At 44.4% G+C, this 21,957-nt stretch overlaps 1 protein-coding gene across 4 annotated transcripts in view; it reads left to right on the forward strand.

Moving 5' to 3' along the window:
• Positions 1-10,750: 10,750 nt before the first annotated feature.
• LOC129823648 (ephrin type-B receptor 1-B) overlaps positions 10,751-21,957 on the forward strand; it is a 482,949-nt gene continuing 471,742 nt past the window's right edge. For 2 of the 4 annotated variants that reach the window (XM_055882516.1, XM_055882520.1), the window contains exon 1: positions 11,121-11,229. In XM_055882516.1, the coding sequence (XP_055738491.1) occupies positions 11,151-11,229 (79 nt within the window). In that variant the 5' untranslated portion in view covers positions 11,121-11,150. The other 2 variants (XM_055882517.1, XM_055882519.1) reach the window with 2 other exon arrangements.

Raw genomic sequence — 21,957 nt, forward strand, 5'->3', positions numbered from 1 at the left:
CTCCTGCGCCTGACTGCGCACCCAATACGCCCAGATCATTACATGTAATCATTAGTCCAACAGTTGGAAACAAGTTTCTATTGGACAAATTCAGGTATGTTTATCCCCGTTTTGCTCCGTTTGAGAAATGTTTTCAACAGAATCGGCACAATGAATACACACTTGATCACATGCCCACACAGTTCACTTTCATAGCAGCCACATACTTGTATATATAATTCCTTCTCACATCTATCAAGGCGCTCTCCTTCTCTCACCTTTTCCCTTTGCTTGTGGACTTCAGTGCACAACACATCAGCTGTCTGAGACCAGGCGAGAAAACCTTAATATCATGACCGCTGACAGCTACAAAACAGCCTACACTGTTGTCACATCATTTTCATCATAGCTACTATAACTAATGTGTTAGTAAACCCACTACAATCATGCAGTACAGTGACATTGAACAGTCAGCAGCAAACAGTTTAGCAGTTACACTTTGACTTGGAAGAGTTCCACAGTCAGCTAGCTAACCTAGCATCCCTATATGTTTGAGCAGGGTGTTTGAGGAGGCTAAACTAGCTAGTTGCATTTGATGCTAGCTACTGTAAATAAAGGGAAGTGAAAAATAATATACTATGGAATATTGCTGTCTCTCTCTCTCTGTCTCTTGTTTTTCCTTAATGTTGAAAGATTTTTTTGCTCCAAACTGTTCAACTTGTCTTTCTCTCTCTTTGAGTCAATAACTCACCACATGTTATGCACTTCAGTACTAGCTAGCTGTAGCTTATGCTTACAGTACTAGATTAATTCGCTGATCCTTTAATTGGGTGGACAGCATGTCAGTTCATGCTACAAGAGCTCTGATAGGTTGGAGGATGTCCTCCGGAAGTTGTCATAATTACTGTGTATGTCTGTGGAAGGGGGTGAGAACCATGAGCCCCCTACTGTAGGTTTTGTACTGAAGTCAATGTTACCAGAGGAGGACAGATGCTAGCTGGTGACATTAATATTTTTAGTATAGTTTTATCTAAAAAGGATAACTTTTTTAACATTTCACTATTTCTATTTTGATGAAATTCACTGAGGAGGATGCTCAGGGCCTGCTGTGTGTGTATGCTGTCAGGGCCTGCTGTGTGTGTATGCTGTGACACACCGATAATGGCTTGAGCCATGTCCGAAGGCAATGTTTATTGATGTGACGATGCATGCTGAGAGAGAAGATCACTTTTAAAGGTCACAGTTAATATCTCTGTGTGTGTGTGTGTGTGTGTGTGTGTGCGTGCGTGCGTGCGAACTGAATATTACCTTTAATCTTTCCTTTTATCCCTCATGACCACATCCTTACCCTTATCCATCGAAGAGCAATAATCAAATATGTCAGATGATCCATTTCCTAAACACACAAATACCACAATACCCCAGTCAGTCAATGCAGCTGTCAATGGATACTCAAACTCTTTGCAGTCAGTCAGGTTCAAGGTGTTTTGAATTCAAATCCTGTCCGGATGTTTCATTTGCAGGGGTCTGTTCAGGCCAGCCCATGACAGGAGATCAGTGACAAGCAGAGAGAAAGGCCAGAGTGATTGACCTCAGTTTCTCTCTTTTGGTCTTTCGCTCTCTGCCACTAGAGACTTTTATCCCATCTATGTGACTGGGATAGGGTTGGAATTTTCTCCACAATGCAGGTTGACTGGCAGGAGACTAGGGGTGTGTCCTAAATGGCACCCTTTTCCCTATGGGCCCTGGTCAAAAGTAATGCACTATATAGGGAATAGGATGCCATTTGGGATACAGCCTAGGAATGAAATGTCACAGGATACAGAGGACATATCAGAGTGGATCAGAAAGAAGGGATGGAGCTAGATCATGTTTAGGGATAAATGGGTAAAGAAGAGAGATCATAGAAGATGAGATGTCAGAGGAGTTTAGTATAATGTTGAAATGCATTCGTTGTTGCTTTATTATTTCTTACTCACCTGTTCACCTATTTGTTTTTATCTTAGAGGTTTATCACTGAGGAAATTCACTTTAGTGCTCTGTGCTATGGCCCGTGACGTGAACGGCAAAAGCAGTGAGGTAGGCGTGCCATTCTGAAATCGAACAGTATTCTGTACAGCTCAGAAATCGTTCAGAAACATACATATTTTTCCATAAAAGATAGTTTTCATCAGGAAGGCAGATAAAGCCTTTTTATCAAAAGCAATCACTTCTGCATGTGAAAACACAGAATCCTACTCGTTCCCCTGATGAATGTGTGATGTCTCCGCTGCCCAGGGTTGCTAGCATTGTTTCTGCTGGGAGATGGTATGTGTGTGTGCACGTGCATGTGCACGTGCATGTGTGTTAGTAGTGTATTCTCTGTCATAACAAACCCCATGGCAGCTGACTGAGTAGGGCTTGACAGAAGAGAAGAGTGCACATATTAACAGTCAATCATTCTGCAGTGGAGCGAGACACGCACACTGCAGCCAGCTAATGATGCTCTTACTTAGCGTTGAGGAGAGAAGCTCCTCTGTGTTAGTAGGTTGATTTATGGTAATTAGCTGTGGAATCTTGAAACAAATGAAAATGGGCCAATTACTTATTAACCAAACGGTGATACTACAGCAAGTAATGGTGCCTCAGCCTCTGTACAAGCATTGCATTACATTAATAGTTGTGAGGAGCAATGGGGGATATCATCTCTCTGTCTCCTTCTCTCTCTCTCTGTCTCTTTCTCTGTGTCTCGCTAACTCTTTCTCTCTTTCTCTCTCTTTCTCTCTCCCGCACAGACACTCGCACACACACACAAACACACGCACCTTCCAATAGGTCCTTCCAACCCTCCATTTTGTAGACATTGCTCTAGCCTTAGACCACGTCCACATCTGTATTCAGCCCTGGCTCTAATATGATAGCATTCCACTGAATATAAATGAACAGGCCGAACAGAGCCTAATAACGATTCCGTCCCCCCAGGGGCCTGGGTACGAGAGAGACCATCCTCCATTCTCCGTCATCTGAGCGTGTATATTTATTGAGTTGGACGTTTCATTTTCATGCATTCATAATGGTTCTATCATCACCAGCCCTTGTCTTTGACCCAGCCCCCTCTCACTCACACCAGTTCTGGTGCCTTTGTTTTCTCTCCTACCACACCAGTAGAGGTCAACCTAGACGGAGAACAGAACAGGTGGAATGAAGAGGAATACAAAGGTCACAGAACATTGTTTTATTTCATGGTGATGTGGACCAACCATGCTGATGTTTACAGGTCAAAAGCATGACAAATGTACAGACATCTCACAACACACACATCTCACAGAGATTTGAACACGCAACAAACACCAGAACACACATAAGATTGAATCAACCCAGACCACCGATCATACATCAAGTAAAAGTGAGGGATCTGATTTTGTGTTCTTAGCATTTTTCAATTTAGATGATAGCAATGACCATGAGCTAATCATATTTACAGAATGCATTCCACTGGGCACAGATTTAACATTGGTTGAACATAATTTCATTAAAATGACATGGCAACAACGTTGATTCAACCAGTGTGTGCCAGGTAGGACGTGACAGTTTATTTTACATGTAATATTGCAGGAGCAAGTCTACATCTAGTAAGAGTAATGCCTTTCCTTTAAGAACCAACAATCCAATTGCTCATTATTCTATAGGCACAGTGTCTCCACAGCGCCTTGTGAAAGTATTGAACTAGAGCATACAAAGCCATGCTCTCTCTGCTGTAGCAGGGCAATGGAAAATAATACCTTCACAACGGGATATGTGTTTTATGAGCGTGTTTGTGTGTGTGTGTTTGTGTGTGAGTGCTTGTGTGTGTGGGCCTGTATGCATCTTTGTTACAGGGCTAGTGCTGATCTGCTGACCTATAATGCTGTGTGAAGTAGAATGCAATTCTACACTTTCCATATCCTGCAGCATCTATAGTGTACACTTCTGGCATGTGTTGTGAGCCGAGTGGTATATAGGGCTATTATAAACTAGGTGATTCAAGCCCTGAATGCTGATTGGCTGACAGCCGTGGTATATCAGACCGTATAAGGTCTAAACAATGTTGTCCTGCTATTTTTATTGACTTGGACAAAGCTTTTGATATGGTAGACCATTCCATTCTTGTGGGCCGGGTAAGGAGTATTGGTGTCTCTGAGGGGTCTTTGGCCTGGTTTGCTAACTACCTCTCTCAAAGAGTGCAGTGTATAAAGTCAGAAAATCTGCTGTCTCAGCCACTGCATGTAACCAAGGGAGTACCCCAAGGCTCAATTCTAGGCCCCACACTCTTTTCAATTTACATCAACAACATAGCTCAGGCAGTAGGAAGCTCTCTCATCCATTTATATGCAGATGATGCAGTCTTACACTCAGCTGGCCCCTCCCTGGATTTTGTGTTAAATGCTCTAACAACAAAGCTTTCTTAGTGTCCAACAAGCCTTCTCTACCCTTAACCTTGTTCTGAACACCTCCACAACAAAGGTCATGTGGTTTGGTAAGAATGCCCCTACCCCCACAGGTGTGATTACTACCTCTGAGGGTTTAGAGCTTGAGGTAGTCACCTCATATAAGTACTTGGGAGTATGGCTAGACGGTACACTGTCCTTCTCTCAGCACATATCAAAGCTGCAGGCTAAAATTAAATCGAGACTTGGTTTCCTTTATTGTAATCGCTCCTCTTTCACCCCAGTTGCCAAACTAACCCTGATTCAGATGACCATCCTACCCATGGTAGATTGCGGAGACATAATTTATAGATCGGCAGGTAACACGGAACCCAAACCGGCTGCGCGCGTGCACCATCGTGCATAAATTTATTTTATCCCCCCACACCAGCAGCATACCATCCTGCATACCACTGCTGGTTTGCTTCTGAAGCTAAGCAGGGATGGTCCTGGTCAGTCCCTGGATGGGAGACCAGGTGCTGCTAGAAGTAGTGTTGGAGGGACAGTAGGAGGCACTCTTTCCTCTGGTCTAAAAAATATCCCAGTGCCCCAGGGCAGTGATTCGGGACACTGCCCTGTGTAGGGTGCTGTCTTTCAGATGGGAAGTTAAATTATACCTCACACACACACACACACACACACACACACACACACACACACACACACACACACACAGTCTTGTACAACTAAGCTTGTGGGGACACACAATTCAGTCCTGCTCAAGATCCTATTTCCCTAACCCCTAACCTTAATCCCTAACCTGTTACCCTTTCCCTAACCCTAACCTTAACCCAAAACCTAACTTTGACCCTAACCATAACCATAACGCCAAAACTAACCCTAGTTCCTAACTGTAAACATAATTCTAACTCTAACACTAATTCTAACCTTAACCCCAAACCCCTTAGAAATAGCATTTGACCTCGTGGGACTAACAAAATGTCCCCAGTTGGTCAAATTTTTGATTGTTTACTATTCTTTTGTGGATTTCTGGTCCCCACAGGTATAGTTAAACACACACACACACACACACACACACACACACACACACACACACACACACACACACACACACACACACACACACACACACACACACACACACACACACACACACACACACACACACACACACACACACACACACACACACACACACACACACACAGTCTAGTCTGGCACATTACTTTAGAATTACTTTTGTGTAAACCAATGTGCTTTTGCAGTATTGGACTCAAGCTCTTGGAGTTGGTTAGTGCTTGTGCTGCTGAATTGTGAATCATTATCACAATACGTTGTGTAGATGTGTTAGTGTGTGTGTTGGTGTTTTGTGTGTGTGTAACATAAACTGTCTGTATAAGTGTGTGTGTAGTTGTGTTTATAAATCACATCAAATGTTATGCTTCATAAACAACAGGTGTAGACTAACAGTGAAATGCTTAGTTACGGGCCCTTCCCAACAATGCCGAGAGAACAAAAAAGCAATAATAGAATAATAGAAAAATAAAAACAGGAGGAATAAATACACAATGAGTAACGATAACTTGGCTATACTGTATATACTGGGTACCAGTACCGAGTTGATGTGCTGAGGTAATTGAGGTAGATATATATATATATATATATACTCTAGGTAGGGATAGAGTGACTAGGCTACAGGATAGATAATAAACAGTAACAGCAGCGTGTGTGATGAGAAAATAGTTAGTGCAAAAAGGGTCAATGCAGATAGTTAAATAGTTAACCAACAGCTACCCGGGCTAACTATTTGGCGGTATTATGGCTTGGTGGTAGAAGCTGTTCAGGGCCCTGATGGATCCAGACTTCGTGCATCGGTACCGCTAGTTGTGCAGTTGCAGAGTTAGCAGTCTACGACTTCGGCGGCTGGAGTCTTTGACAATTTTTAGGGCCTTCCTCTGACACCGCCTGGTATACAAGTCCTGGATGGCAGGGAGCTCGGCCATGCTGGGCCATACGCACTACCCTCTGTAGCGCCTTCGGGTCGGATGCCAAGCAGTTGCCATACCAAGGGGTGATGCAGCCAGTCAAGATGTTCTCAATGGTGCAGCTGTATAACTTTTTGAGGATCTGAGGGCCCATGACAAATATTTTCAGCCTCCTGAGGGGGAGAGGCGTTGTTGTGCCCTCTTCACAACTGTGTTGGTGTGTGGACCATGATAATTCCTTTGTGATTTGGACACCGAGGAACTCAACCGCTCCTCTACAGCCCCGTCAATGTGGATGCCTGGCCTTCCGTTTCCTGTAGTCCACGATCAGCTCCTTTTTTCTTGATGACGTTGAGGGAGAGGTTGTTGTCTCTGACCTCCTCCCTGTAGGCTGTCTCATCATTGTCGGTGATCATGCCTACCACCATCGTGTCGTCGGAAAACGTAATGATTGTGCTGGAATCTTGCACGACCACATAGTCGTGGGTGAAAAGGAATACAGGAGGGGACTAAGTACGCACCGATGAGGGGCCATCGTGTTGAGGGTCAGCGTGGTGGATAGGTTGTTGCCTACCCTTACCACCTGAGGGTGGCCCGTCAGGAAGTCCAGGATCCAGTTGCAGAGGGAGATGTGGTATTCAAGGAACAGCATTTTCACATAGGTGTTCCTCTTGTCCAGGTGGGAGAGGGCAATGTGGAGTACAGTAGAGATTGCGTTATCAGTGGATATGTTGGAGCGGAATGCAAATTGGAGTGGGCCCAGGGTGTCTGGGATGATAGTCTTGATGTGAGCCATGGCCAGTCTTTCAAAGCATTTAATATAGTGTGAATCTTTGTATGGATCTTTGTATGTGTGTGTGATTTGTGTGTACTTGCAAAAAGTGTGTGTGTGTCTACCTATGTATCGGCATGTTTATAGTGTGAGGGTCTGGGGGAGGATGTGCTCCTGCTCCAGCATTATTGTTACCTCCTCTCCTCTCTTCCTTCCCCAGGGTGAGGACAGTAAACAAGGATAGATTGGCTTGGGCTGCCTCCCTCCTCTGGAGCTGGCCCTGGGGGTCAGAGGTGACAGTACTGGTACTGGGGACCGAGGCATGACAAATAAGAGCTATGTGGACCTCGTAAATCCACTGTGGCGCACTGCGGCCAAGCAGGGTCAAGAGCTCAAAACACTGTCTCCCTCCACACCACACCATTAAAAATGACAAATGGATCTCTGGTTAACTCAGGTTCGAGAGTCGTTGTACGTTGTCATTATGTTTTTAAAGGGTTTCTGCAATGTTTGCTGTGTTGTACTGACCTAGTTCATTGGACGCAGAGGGAAAGGGAGGTTTTGTGCAGTCGTGTCCCTTTATTATTTTGTTTCTGTTCGATATACAGTTGAGTAGAAACGTAGGAGGAAAGGTGAAGGGAAGGGTGGCTGGAAGAAGGGAGAGAATGGAGGGAGGCCCAAATCCAAGATATAGAGGGATGAAGTTGGAAGGCAGAGGTTGAAATAGAATGAACCAGGCCAACCATGGAAGACTCAGCTCCAGGAGAGTGAGCTGGACCAACCTGCCCCAGACAGGTGTTGGGGTTTGGGGGTTATTTATTATCATAACCTCCCTCCTCTTCCAGATCCTGGTACCCCAGCACATCTGTAACGTTCCTGACCTGTTTTCTGTTGTTTTTGTATGTGTATATGGTCAGGGCGTGAGTTTTGGGTGGGCAGTCTATGTTTTCTGTTTCTATGTTGGTTTTGGATTGCCTGGTATGGCTCTTAATTAGAGGCAGGTGTTTTGCGTTTTCCTCTAATTGAGAGTCATATTTAGGTAGGGTGTTCTCACTGTTTGTTTGTGGGTGATTGTCTCCTGTGTCGTCGATGTATGTACCATACGGGACTGTTTGGCTGTTCGTTCGTTTTGATGTAGTCTGTTTCCTGTCCGTGAGTTCTACGTTTAGTTAGTTAAGTTCATGTTCAGGTTTCGTCTACGTCGTTTTCTTGTTTTGTAATTTGGTAAGTGTTTTGTTTTCGTGTGCCGTCGTTTCAAATAAAGAGATGGCTTATTTCCCGAATGCTGCGTATTGGTCCACTGATCCTTCTCTCCTCTCCTCATCTGAGGACGAGGAGGACAACAGCCCTTACAACATCCCTGGGGAATCCACCCTTTGTGTCCCCCATCTGTTGCAGCATGTAAACTCATGATCTCTTAATAGGACGAGGCGGTGAGGAGAGGCAAGGTTGAAGGTAAACAGTGACGAGGATTCTAATATCCCCAAACGTTCAATAAATGAGGAAGAATTCTAAACTAAGGGACCAGATATTTATTTTACTTTATATTTAACCAGCTAAGTGAATTGAGAACCAATTCTCCTTTACAATGACGACCTGGCCAAAAGACATAGCTTTGCAACAGTGAACAGGACAACACACAATGCCAAAAAAAAAAACAACTATATACAGAGGAAAGGTACAAATTCATCAAATATACAACAATGACACACATTACTACACTAGATGACCGATAGGTCACCTTGCCTCCATCTGGGCACTCCTCCACCATTGTAAAAAATATTTTGGAAGCTGTAGAAATAAATGTATTGATGTCAACATTAGTTTTTGCCACATGTATTATATTATAGACGCATGCTTTTAAATGATATCATGTGAGCTAATTATATTATGTGGGATTTTTTGTCACCTAAAACCCTGACAAACTTTTACAGATGCACAATCGAGAGCATCCTGTTGGGTTGTATCACAGACTGGTAGGGCAACTGCACCGCCCTCAACCGCAAGGCTCTCCAGAGGGTGGTGCGGTCTGCACAACACATCACTGGGGGCAAACTACCTGCCCTCCAGGACACCTACAGCACCCGATGTCACAGGAAGGTCAAAAAGATCATCAAGGACAACAACCACCAGAGCCACTGTCTGTTCATACCGCTACCATCCAGAAGGCGAGGTCAGTACAGGTGCATCAAAGCTGGGACCGAGAGATTAAAGAACAGCTTCTATCTCAAGGCAATCAGACTGCTAAACAGCAATCACTAACTCAGAGAGTCTGCTGCCTACATTGAGACCCAATCACTGGACACTTTAATAAATGGATCACTAGTCATTTTAAACAATGCCACTTTAAATAATGCCACTTTGATAATCTTTACATATCTTACATTACTAATATCACATGTAAATACTGTATTTTATACCATCTATTGCACCTTGCCTATGCCGCTTGGCCATTGCTCATCCGTATACTTATATGTACATATTCTCATTCACCCCTTTAGATTTGTGTGTATTAGGTAGTTGTTGGGGGATTGTTAGATTACTTGTTAGATATTACTGCACTGTCGGAACTAGAAGCACAAGCATTTCACTACACTCACATTAACATCTGCTAACCATATGTATGTGACCAATAAAATACAATTAGATTTTTAATAAAAAAAAAAAAAGAACAATCAAATATAAAAACATTTTCCTTAAAGTATAATTTTTAGAGATTACTGATGCTAGTGTCCCCACTACAACAAAAACATGTACTTTGGTCCTTGAAACATGTACTTTTGTCCTTGAAACATGTAATTGAAATACTGTATCAATCCATGAATTACCACGGAGTATAGCTCCTTCTGGGGATTGCCAATTTAACTTCCATTAGGGGATGTCTGTGGATCTATTGCCACGGCTATTAAAGAGTAATATGAATGCAAATGGTGCTTGGGACTCTGATTTAAGATAATAGAGGAGGGAGACTGCCAAGTGATGTGCCAGCCATAAGACACTGGAGTGGCAAGGTAAGGGAGGGGGAAGTCTGTGAGTGAGAGGAACAGTAGACCAGTTCTGTCTTCTCCCTTCTACCTGAAATTTGCATTTTGCGCTTAAACACTCCCCCTCATATATTTTTAGGGAATGGACTGGTGTAATGAATGTGGTGGGAATTCCCTTCAGCAAAATGCAAACACCAATCCAATGCTTTTTAATCGTTGAAGTGAATGAATGAATGGGAGTGAATAATCAAATCAAATCAAAGTTTATTGGTCACATACACATGGTTAGCAGATGCTGATGCGAGTGTAGCGAAATGCTTATGCTTCTAATTCCGACAGTGCAGTAATATCTATCAGGTAATCTAACAATTTCCAATTTCTGTGTACACTTTCATGGGAAAATGGGGGTAAGAGCAATTGGATTAGAGATGGGGTGACGATAGAAAGAGAGAGAGATGGAGGTATTCTATTCATTTTTGGGGACCATCTAATAATGTAATACCCAAACGGACCAATTGGTGGTGCTATTCTCCTTCGCTGACGCGGTCGGCTGCCGTTTCAAATAGGTCAGGGAAAAGTTTTGTGTTTTCACAATGCAGCTGGGAGGAGCAAACCATTGGCGATTGGTTAGCGATTTTCACTTTTAAATCTGTGATTGGCCCTGCCGCTTTAGCGGGGTGTAAAGAAGCTGTCTTGCCCACTTCCCACTCTCGCCTCCATCCCATACATTCGGCAGGGTCCTGCACTGGTTGTCACACACTGTTTTAGTACGGCTGGAAATGTGACTCTCATAACACGGGTTTACTGACTGGAATGAATACACCGCTCTGACAACCGAAGGGATTTTTTTTGTGTGCGTGTCCTGCGTGGTTCTCAGTGGATAGGCCTATAGACTGTGTGGACTATACATTTCTGCCATGACTGTGGATTTGTTTGCAGTTTTATGTGTCATCATCACCACCACGGTTTCTGCGATGGAAGGTAAATTATGGGAATGATCATTGCTGTGTTTTGATGGTTTGGAATGACTGCTCCGCGCCGGAACTCACACTGGCTCTCTCGCGCGGCTCTCTCACATGGAATGGCACATGCACATTGTAACGGTGAGAGCGTGCGCTCTGTGATGTCAGTTGAATACAGGGGATGGAATGCACGTTGGTCATGTCAAGCCCGTTCCCGTTATTTTATTCCGAATAGGACGTAGTAGTGGTCTCTCTGTGTCAGTGGGTCTGGCAATAGCCTTCAACGCACTGATGATGGTCTGTGTTGGTAGCTAGGGCAGCACATCATCACCAAATGATCTAAGCTTCCCTTTGAATAGGTTTTCGTTACACAATTAAAATATAGCCAACATGTGGGAGCCTCCTTTTATTTGTTTTGTTGTGGTGGTTTATTATTCCATGAGATAATTGTGTGGTGATCTATAGCCTACATCAGGTTTGGAATACTATCTGTGACATAACAGGGAGAGATGCTCTTCTACCTGCGAGTGTCGTCCTCAGCGCCTGGGTGTAGGCTAGCCCTCTCCGCCTCGCAGGCTCCGTATGTTATTCGGGTCACGTCCTGACATAGGCTTATCATTTGTTTTTAGCGCCAACTCCGAGCACCAGTAGGATAAATATCGGGCGATTTTGGATTGGCTGAGGGATTTTATAGAAGGTTGCGGGAACTGTTTAGCGACAGTAATGACTCCGTCAGATCAAACCATGGTGACGAGGCACCTTCAGATCAGAACTCTGTGGCTACATGTACGTACAATAGGATACTTTTCTCTGCCTGTTTTCTGGTCTGTCTGTCTGGTCCTCTTTGGCAGCCACCCACCCGCACAGACAGATACACACGCACACACTGTGTAAGGGAAATCAACAGACAAGTGTGCCATCAGCATCCTTGTCTAATAGCCCTTCTTAGAGCTTTAACATGTTCTTCATTTCCTGTGTAGGAGCCGAGGGACTATGGCACTAGACATAATGTATGTGCTGCATGCATATCATGCTTCAGCCTCTTGACTACGGAAGAGTTCTCAAACTTCACTTTCTATGCACACACACTCTCCAAAGCAGATGGTCTCTCGTGGTTCTCTGCTTAGCATAAACAAGTGGTATGAATTAAAGACTAGCAAGTGCAGTGGGCGTTACATGATCGTAGTATCTCTGTTTCATCTTTTATTTTCATAATGATTACAACGTTCATGATGCCTGGGTAGCTCAGTATTGCCGTGTCATTCAGTAAAGCGCTGCTTGCTTGTTTATATTCATCGTATTCTATCACACACACGTGACCCATTGAACAGCTTCTGAAATCCCTGACTGTAGCTTTAAAGTTCTGTCCAGAAAGACAAAGCTGGGTATTGGGTTGAACAGATGGGTAGGGGAGACACATTGGGTTACCCAGGCAACACCAGGGATGAGAGTGATTTCCTTGTTTAGGCTGGTTAATTGAAAGGAGATTGTCTCACGGGTTAAGATGTTAGCTCTCTCTCTCTGTGTTACAGTGTGTGTGTGTGTGTGTGTGTGTGAGAGAGAGACAGCATACGGCCCTTGCCACATTATCCCTCCCCAGATCTGTGTCCCCGTTAATCTGATTATCTGTCCCTAATCACCACATCAGCCCCGTAATTACAAACACAGTGTCAGAGATCACCCTGTGTGCATGTGAGACTCTGTGTGTGTGTGTATGAGACTACGTGTGTTTGAGACTGTGTGTGTGTGTGTGTCTGGGGGGGGGGGGGGGGGCGCTGACCATATGGACAGATTGGTGATGAATAGAGAGTAGCCCCTCCACTAGACTGATGTGTGGTGGATGGAATGGTAGACACACAGAGACACACAGTGACGTCTGTCTGACTGATGGCAGATTGATGGCAGCCATGGCTTCACTGAAAGGACATGATGTTAGAGAGACCGGGTCAGAAAACCCCGATCCTATCAACTGTTTATGGGACATTAGAAATGACTGGCTGGCTGTGGCTCTGGTTACGTGTGAGGGATAGTTTGGGGGCTGGAGGCAAGCACCCACACAGGCAAGGACACGCGCGCGCGCACCCAAACACACACACACACACACACACACACACACACACACACACACACACACACACACACACACACACACACACACACACACACACACACACACACACCACGGCAGAGGAGAGGAAAATCACAGAGATACAGTAGGTAAATCATCATGGGCTGGGCCAAGAGAGGGATGATAGAGAGGACAGAGAGAAGAGGTATTTGCATCCCATTAGTGGAAAAATGCATGTGCAGTGCCCCATCGCTCTCTTTATCTCTCTCTCTCCATCTCTCTCTCTTACTCCCTCTCTCTCTGTGCAAGTGTGTATCATTATTCACAACAATAGTGGTAATTCTCCACTACTTATAGAGCCAATGCTTATTTCTGTTTGCCCTTAAACCAATTAAGGCTGCTCCTGACTGGGAGAGAGAAATGGATGTTTGGATGGAGGAGGAGAGAGAGGGGTATATATATGGAGGGGTAGTGAGAGAAAGAGGAAGAGGAGAGGAAGAGAAAGGGGCGAGGGACAGAGAGAGGACATAGAGATGGAGGGAGAGACAGAGAGAGAGAACAACCAAATCCTCCATTAACTAGCTGGGGACTGACTGTTCTGGTACAAGACACATTCATCAACTACAGCAGGAACCAGAAAGAAGAGAGCGAGAGAGAGGCCAGAAGAATGAGAGAGGGCAGGAGATAGAGACAGCGGGTGAGAGAGAGAGAGAGTGAGGGAAAGAGAGAGGGCAGGAGAAAATGGAGTTAGATGAAAAGGGTAAAGATTGTGTTTGGCAAAGAACAGCCATGATCATGAAGTCATCCGTTGCTAAATAGGTACACGTTGATGCTGATGATAGCAAATCCAACAGCCTTTGTGCATGTGTGTGGGAGAGAGAGAGAGAGAAATGTCTAACCCAGAAGACAACAGGTGTGTGTATAGTAACCAGTCCCATAGTAGGAGGTGTTGAAGATCAGCGATACTGTGATAACCCCTCCCCAGTGGCATGGTGGATTCATGATAACACGATACTGTGATAACCCCTCCCCAGTGGCATGGTGGATTCATGATAACACGATACTGTGATAACCCCTCCCCAGTGGCATGGTGGATTAATGATAACACGATACTGTGATAACCCCTCCCCAGTGGCATGGTGGATTAATGATAACACGATACTGTGATAACACCTCCCCAGTGGCATGGTGGATTAATGATAACACGATACTGTGATAACCCCTCCCCAGTGGCATGGTGGATTAATGATAACACGATACTGTGATAACCCCTCCCCAGTGGCATGGTGGATTCATGATAACACGATACTGTGATAACCCCTCCCCAGTGGCATGGTGGATTCATGATAACACGATACTGTGATAACCCCTCCCCAGTGGCATGGTGGATTCATGATAACACGATACTGTGATAACCCCTCCCCAGTGGCATGGTGGATTAATGATAACACGATACTGTGATAACCCCTCCCCAGTGGCATGGTGGATTAATGATAACACGATACTGTGATAACACCTCCCCAGTGGCATGGTGGATTCATGATAACACGATACTGTGATAACCCCTCCCCAGTGGCATGGTGGATTAATGATAACACGATACTGTGATAACCCCTCCCCAGTGGCATGGTGGATTAATGATAACACGATACTGTGATAACACCTCCCCAGTGGCATGGTGGATTAATGATAACACGATACTGTGATAACCCCTCCCCAGTGGCATGGTGGATTAATGATAACACGATACTGTGATAACCCCTCCCCAGTGGCATGGTGGATTAATGATAACACGATACTGTGATAACCCCTCCCCAGTGGCATGGTGGATTAATGATAACACGATACTGTGATAACACCTCCCCAGTGGCATGGTGGATTAATGATAACACGATACTGTGATAACCCCTCCCCAGTGGCATGGTGGATTAATGATAACACGATACTGTGATAACACCTCCCCAGTGGCATGGTGGATTAATGATAACACGATACTGTGATAACACCTCCCCAGTGGCATGGTGGATTAATGATAACACGATACTGTGATAACCCCTCCCCAGTGGCATGGTGGATTAATGATAACACGATACTGTGATAACACCTCCCCAGTGGCATGGTGGATTAATGATAACACGATACTGTGATAACCCCTCCCCAGTGGCATGGTGGATTAATGATAACACGATACTGTGATAACACCTCCCCAGTGGCATGGTGGATTAATGATAACACGATACTGTGATAACACCTCCCCAGTGGCATGGTGGATTAATGATAACACGATACTGTGATAACACCTCCCCAGTGGCATGGTGGATTAATGATAACACGATACTGTGATAACACCTCCCCAGTGGCATGGTGGATTAATGATAACACGATACTGTGATAACACCTCCCCAGTGGCATGGTGGATTAATGATAACACGATACTGTGATAACACCTCCCCAGTGGCATGGTGGGTTCATGATAACACGATACTGTGATAACACCTCCCCAGTGGCATGGTGGATTAATGATAACACGATACTGTGATAACCCCTCCCCAGTGGCATGGTGGATTCATGATAACACGATACTGTGATAACACCTCCCCAGTGGCATGGTGGATTAATGATAACACGATACTGTGATAACACCTCCCCAGTGGCATGGTGGATTAATGATAACACGATACTGTGATAACACCTCCCCAGTGGCATGGTGGGTTCATGATAACACGATACTGTGATAACACCTCCCCAGTGGCATGGTGGATTAATGATAACACGATACTGTGATAACACCTCCCCAGTGGCATGGTGGATTCATGATAACACGATACTGTGATAACACCTCCCCAGTGGCATGGTGGATTAATGATAACACGATACTGTGATAACACCTCCCCAGTGGCATGGTGGATTCATGATAACACGATACTGTGATAACACCTCCCCAGTGGCATGGTGGATTCATGATAACACGATACTGTGATAACACCTCCCCAGTGGCATGGTGGATTCATGATAACACGATACTGTGATAACACCTCCCCAGTGGCATGGTGGATTCATGATAACACGATACTGTGATAACACCTCCCCAGTGGCATGGTGGATTAATGATAACACGATACTGTGATAACACCTCCCCAGTGGCATGGTGGATTCATGATAACACGATACTGTGATAACACCTCCCCAGTGGCATGGTGGATTCATGATAACACGATACTGTGATAACACCTCCCCAGTGGCATGGTGGATTCATGATAACACGATACTGTGATAACACCTCCCCAGTGGCATGGTGGATTCATGATAACACGATACTGTGATAACACCTCCCCAGTGGCATGGTGGATTCATGATAACACGATACTGTGATAACACCTCCCCAGTGGCATGGTGGATTAATGATAACACGATACTGTGATAACACCTCCCCAGTGGCATGGTGGATTCATGATAACACGATACTGTGATAACACCTCCCCAGTGGCATGGTGGATTCATGATAACACGATACTGTGATAACACCTCCCCAGTGGCATGGTGGATTCATGATAACACGATACTGTGATAACACCTCCCCAGTGGCATGGTGGATTAATGATAACACGATACTGTGATAACACCTCCCCAGTGGCATGGTGGATTAATGATAACACGATACTGTGATAACACCTCCCCAGTGGCATGGTGGATTCATGATAACACGATACTGTGATAACCCCTCCCCAGTGGCATGGTGGATTAATGATAACACGATACTGTGATAACACCTCCCCAGTGGCATGGTGGATTAATGATAACACGATACTGTGATAACACCTCCCCAGTGGCATGGTGGATTCATGATAACACGATACTGTGATAACACCTCCCCAGTGGCATGGTGGATTAATGATAACACGATACTGTGATAACACCTCCCCAGTGGCATGGTGGATTCATGATAACACGATACTGTGATAACCCCTCCCCAGTGGCATGGTGGATTAATGATAACACGATACTGTGATAACACCTCCCCAGTGGCATGGTGGATTAATGATAACACGATACTGTGATAACACCTCCCCAGTGGCATGGTGGATTCATGATAACACGAAACTGTGATAACCCCTCCCCAGTGGCATGGTGGATTAATGATAACACGATACTGTGATAACACCTCCCCAGTGGCATGGTGGATTAATGATAACACGATACTGTGATAACACCTCCCCAGTGGCATGGTGGATTAATGATAACACGATACTGTGATAACACCTCCCCAGTGGCATGGTGGATTAATGATAACACGATACTGTGATAACACCTCCCCAGTGGCATGGTGGATTAATGATAACACGATACTGTGATAACACCTCCCCAGTGGCATGGTGGATTAATGATAACACGATACTGTGATAACACCTCCCCAGTGGCATGGTGGATTAATGATAACACGATACTGTGATAACACCTCCCCAGTGGCATGGTGGATTAATGATAACACGATACTGTGATAACACCTCCCCAGTGGCATGGTGGATTAATGATAACACGATACTGTGATAACACCTCCCCAGTGGCATGGTGGATTAATGATAACACGATACTGTGATAACACCTCCCCAGTGGCATGGTGGATTAATGATAACACGATACTGTGATAACACCTCCCCAGTGGCATGGTGGATTCATGATAACACGATACTGTGATAACACCTCCCCAGTGGCATGGTGGATTCATGATAACACGATACTGTGATAACCCCTCCCCAGTGGCATGGTGGATTCATGATAACACGATACTGTGATAACCCCTCCCCAGTGGCATGGTGGATTAATGATAACACGATACTGTGATAACACCTCCCCAGTGGCATGGTGGATTCATGATAACACGATACTGTGATAACACCTCCCCAGTGGCATGGTGGATTCATGATAATAACGACTAGTACATGTTCATGCATGAGCTTCAACCGCCACGTCATCTTCCAGTCAAAACAACACATTCTCTGTCATATCACTTCCTAGTATAATAACACTGACCCAATTCTCTCTAGGCAGTGTCTGTATGATGTCTGAATAAGAAGAGAGCAGCATTACAGTAGGTTCAGCAAACAGAAGTACTTTTTTTGTCATAAAATTGACTGTGTTTGTGTTTGATAGAGAGGGAGAGAGAGAGACCTTGACCCCATCTGTGATGAAGAGAGAGAAGTCACTAATGGAGGTTTAGAAGACCAGTCCTCACCTCTCACTCCCTCTCTCCAAATGGAGAAAGAGAAAAAACAGCCCTATTCTGTATGGGAAGGAGGGGTGAAACACAGTCATACGTCATACATGTGTGTGGGCCTGTATGCATCTTTGTTACAGGGCTAGTGCTGATCTGCTGACCTATAATGCTGTGTGAAGTAGAATGCAATTCTACACTTTCCATATCCTGCAGGATCTATAGTGTACACTTCTGGCATGTGTTGTGAGCCGAGTGGTATATAGGGCTATTTTAAACTGGGTGGTTCGAGCCCTGAATGCTGATTGGCTGACAGCCGTGGTATATCAGACCGTATACCATGGGTAAGACAAAACATTTATTTTTACTAATCTAATTACATTGGTAACCAGTTTAAAATAGCAATAAGGTACCTCAGGGGCTTGTGGTATATGGCCAATATACCACGGCTAAGTGCTGTATCCAGGCACTCTGCGTTGCGTCGTGCTTAAGAACAGTCCTTAGTCGTGGTATATTGGCGTGGTATATACACACACACACACACACACACACACACACACACACACACACACACACACACACACACACACACACACACACACACACACACACACACACACACACAGTGAGAGACTGGGTGGCAGACATGGTGTTATTAACGTGTAATGGGTAGCTTGGAGAGAAAATAGTTATACTTTGCTGCTGGCCTGGCACCTGCCTTCATAACACTTATGAAATCTAACACTTACCCTAAGCATTTTCTAAACCCAGAGGCCCAACATCACAATACCTCTGGGAATGCTTCGCGAAGCAGACTCAGCAGACCAGACCGCGGTTTGGAGTTGGGGAAGTGAAAAATTATTCCTTAGTTGTTCATTTTCTTGATTTCTAAAGGCACAACTCAGATTAGACCCAATGTCTTAACATGTTATTACTCCAACCTTGTGAGAGTGACAAACTGACACGTTCTCATTTTCGTCTAAACAACTTTATATTGATGGAGTGCCTTTGATTTGACATGCACAGTTCGGCGCGATGTGACCGTTGGACCCAATGACGTGTTTCTGCACATGAGCTTTTCTAGCCCACGTCGCCATGACATCGCCTACTAATTACTACAACAGGTTCTCATTTATCGACAGATATATGCACTATACCCAAGTTAATTGATTTCAATACAATATTGATGTGAGTGATTAATTTGCCCTTGCTTTTGATTACAGTAGAACAAGCTAATCAATTCCAGTCTTGAGTGACCGCTTGGTAAATACTGGTGTGTGTGCTGTTTATAATGTACTAATTTAGCTAAATACAATCATCTGAACACAAGTATGACTTGTGTGTCTAGGGAGTAACTTTTATGTATTGGTCTTCAAAATATCACAACTTTTTTCAGTATATTGATGATGAATTTAAAACCGGTGTTTTGACACTGGGCCATAAATCAAAAAGTCATGACAACAGGGAGCATTAAAATTCTTATGGTCAATGTATGTTTTTGGAATATAAATGATACTTTTAACATAATTTTTCAACAATTTTAAATCAGATAAAAACTACTGAATGAGCCAAAAGCGTGCTCTGATTTATTGATTTGATGATATTAGTGAAATCGTGAATATATGTTTGTTCTGGCTACTATAAGCTCTAAAGGTTTTGTGATAGTGGTGACCCCCCAGCCTGCCTCCAGCCCAGCCACTGTTCGAAGCCTGACTGAGGAAGATGGCCCATCCGCCATTCTGATGACTGAGACCATGATGCCTGAGAACGATGATGCCTGAGACCATGATGCCTGAGAACATGATGACTGAGACCATGATGCCTGAGACCATGATGCCTGAGACCATGATGCCTGAGACCATGATGCCTGAGACCATGATGCCTGATAACATGATGACTGAGATCATGATGACTGAGACCACGATGCCTGAGACCACGATGACTGAGACCATGATGCCTGAGACCATGATGCCTGAGACCATGATGACTGAGACCATGATGCCTGAGAACATGATGACTGAGATCATGATGACTGAGACCATGGTGCCTGAGAACATGATGACTGAGACCATGATGCCTGAGACCATGATGACTGAGACCATGATGCCTGAGACCATGATGCCTGAGACCATGATGCCTGAGACCATGATGCCTGAGACCATGATGCCTGAGACCATGATGACTGAGACCATGATGACTGAGACCATGATGACTGAGACCATGATGACTGAGACCATGATGCCTGAGACCATGATGACTGAGACCATGATGCCTGAGACCATGATGCCTGAGACCATGATGCCTGAGACCATGATGCCTGAGACCATGATGCCTGAGACCATGATGCCTGAGACCATGATGACTGAGAACATGATGACTGAGACCATGATGACTGAGACCATGATGACTGAGAACATGATGACTGAGACCATGACAGACTACAGAGGGGCATTAGGGCTATTACAGCTCAGTGGAGCCAGTCTTCCATGGCTTTCACCACCCACAGGACGCACACAAACAATCCCCCTCAGAGCTCACCTTACCCCAGAGACATTCGAGCCTCAAAACAGCCAGATGGTGGATAGGAGGTGGTGTTGGGGGGAGATGGAGTGGAATGTGATTTGTGTGTGTTGTCAGTGAGAGAGTGTGTGTGTGTGTGTGCATGTGTGTTTCTGTTTGTATAACTGCCTGTGTGTGTGTGTGTTTGTGCACAGTCCGCTGTGTGTTTGTCTATACGTGTGTGTGTGTGTGTCTGTGTGTGTCCATTTGCGTATCTGTGTATTCATGTGTGCACTTGCATGGGAATAGACACCCTCGTCTTCACTAGCATTACATGTTAGTGGTCTAGTCCTGACTGTCACAGGCTCCTGTGTTCTGATTCGGTGTAGAGACGCTATCTCTGTGGAATGTTGTGTTTTATTGGTCTCGCTTCACACTCTCCTGCTATCACCATGCAGCACAGGTGGATGATACCATTAGATAGACTGCCTTATCGAACCAATCACATGTCCAAACACTGGATAGATCAGTTTATATAACCAATCATTCTAGAGATGGGTGATAAATCTTGATTGCTTGAGCACATTTGTCCAAACAATTAACACGTAGCCCCAAACTGAAACACGTTGGCCAAAATTACACATTTAATTTGCAAAATGCATTAAAACTTTCAAAACTTGAAATACTGTACATGACACAAAGTCAGCTGCATCCATCTAAACATACAACTTGTTATCTAATGAAAGTTATTTCAATCAATCGTTACACAATCAAATGAAATCACATTTTATTTGTCACATGCGCCGAATACAACAGTGAAATGCATATTTACAAGCCTGTAACCAAAAATGCAGTTTTAAGAAAATACCTAAAAAGTAAGAGATAAAAGTAACAAATAAATAAAGAACAGCAGTAAAATAACAATAGCAAGGCTATATACAGGGGGTAACGGTACAGAGTCAATGTGGGTGGGCACCGCTGTCGAGGTAATTGAGGTAATAAACTCAGCAAAAAAAGAAACGTCCCTTTTTCAGGACCCTGTCTTTCAAAGATAATTAATAAAAATCCAAATAACTTCACAGATTGTCAT

This window comes from Salvelinus fontinalis, chromosome 26 (genome assembly GCF_029448725.1).
Source record: "Salvelinus fontinalis isolate EN_2023a chromosome 26, ASM2944872v1, whole genome shotgun sequence".
NCBI classification, from domain to species: Eukaryota; Metazoa; Chordata; class Actinopteri; order Salmoniformes; family Salmonidae; genus Salvelinus; species Salvelinus fontinalis.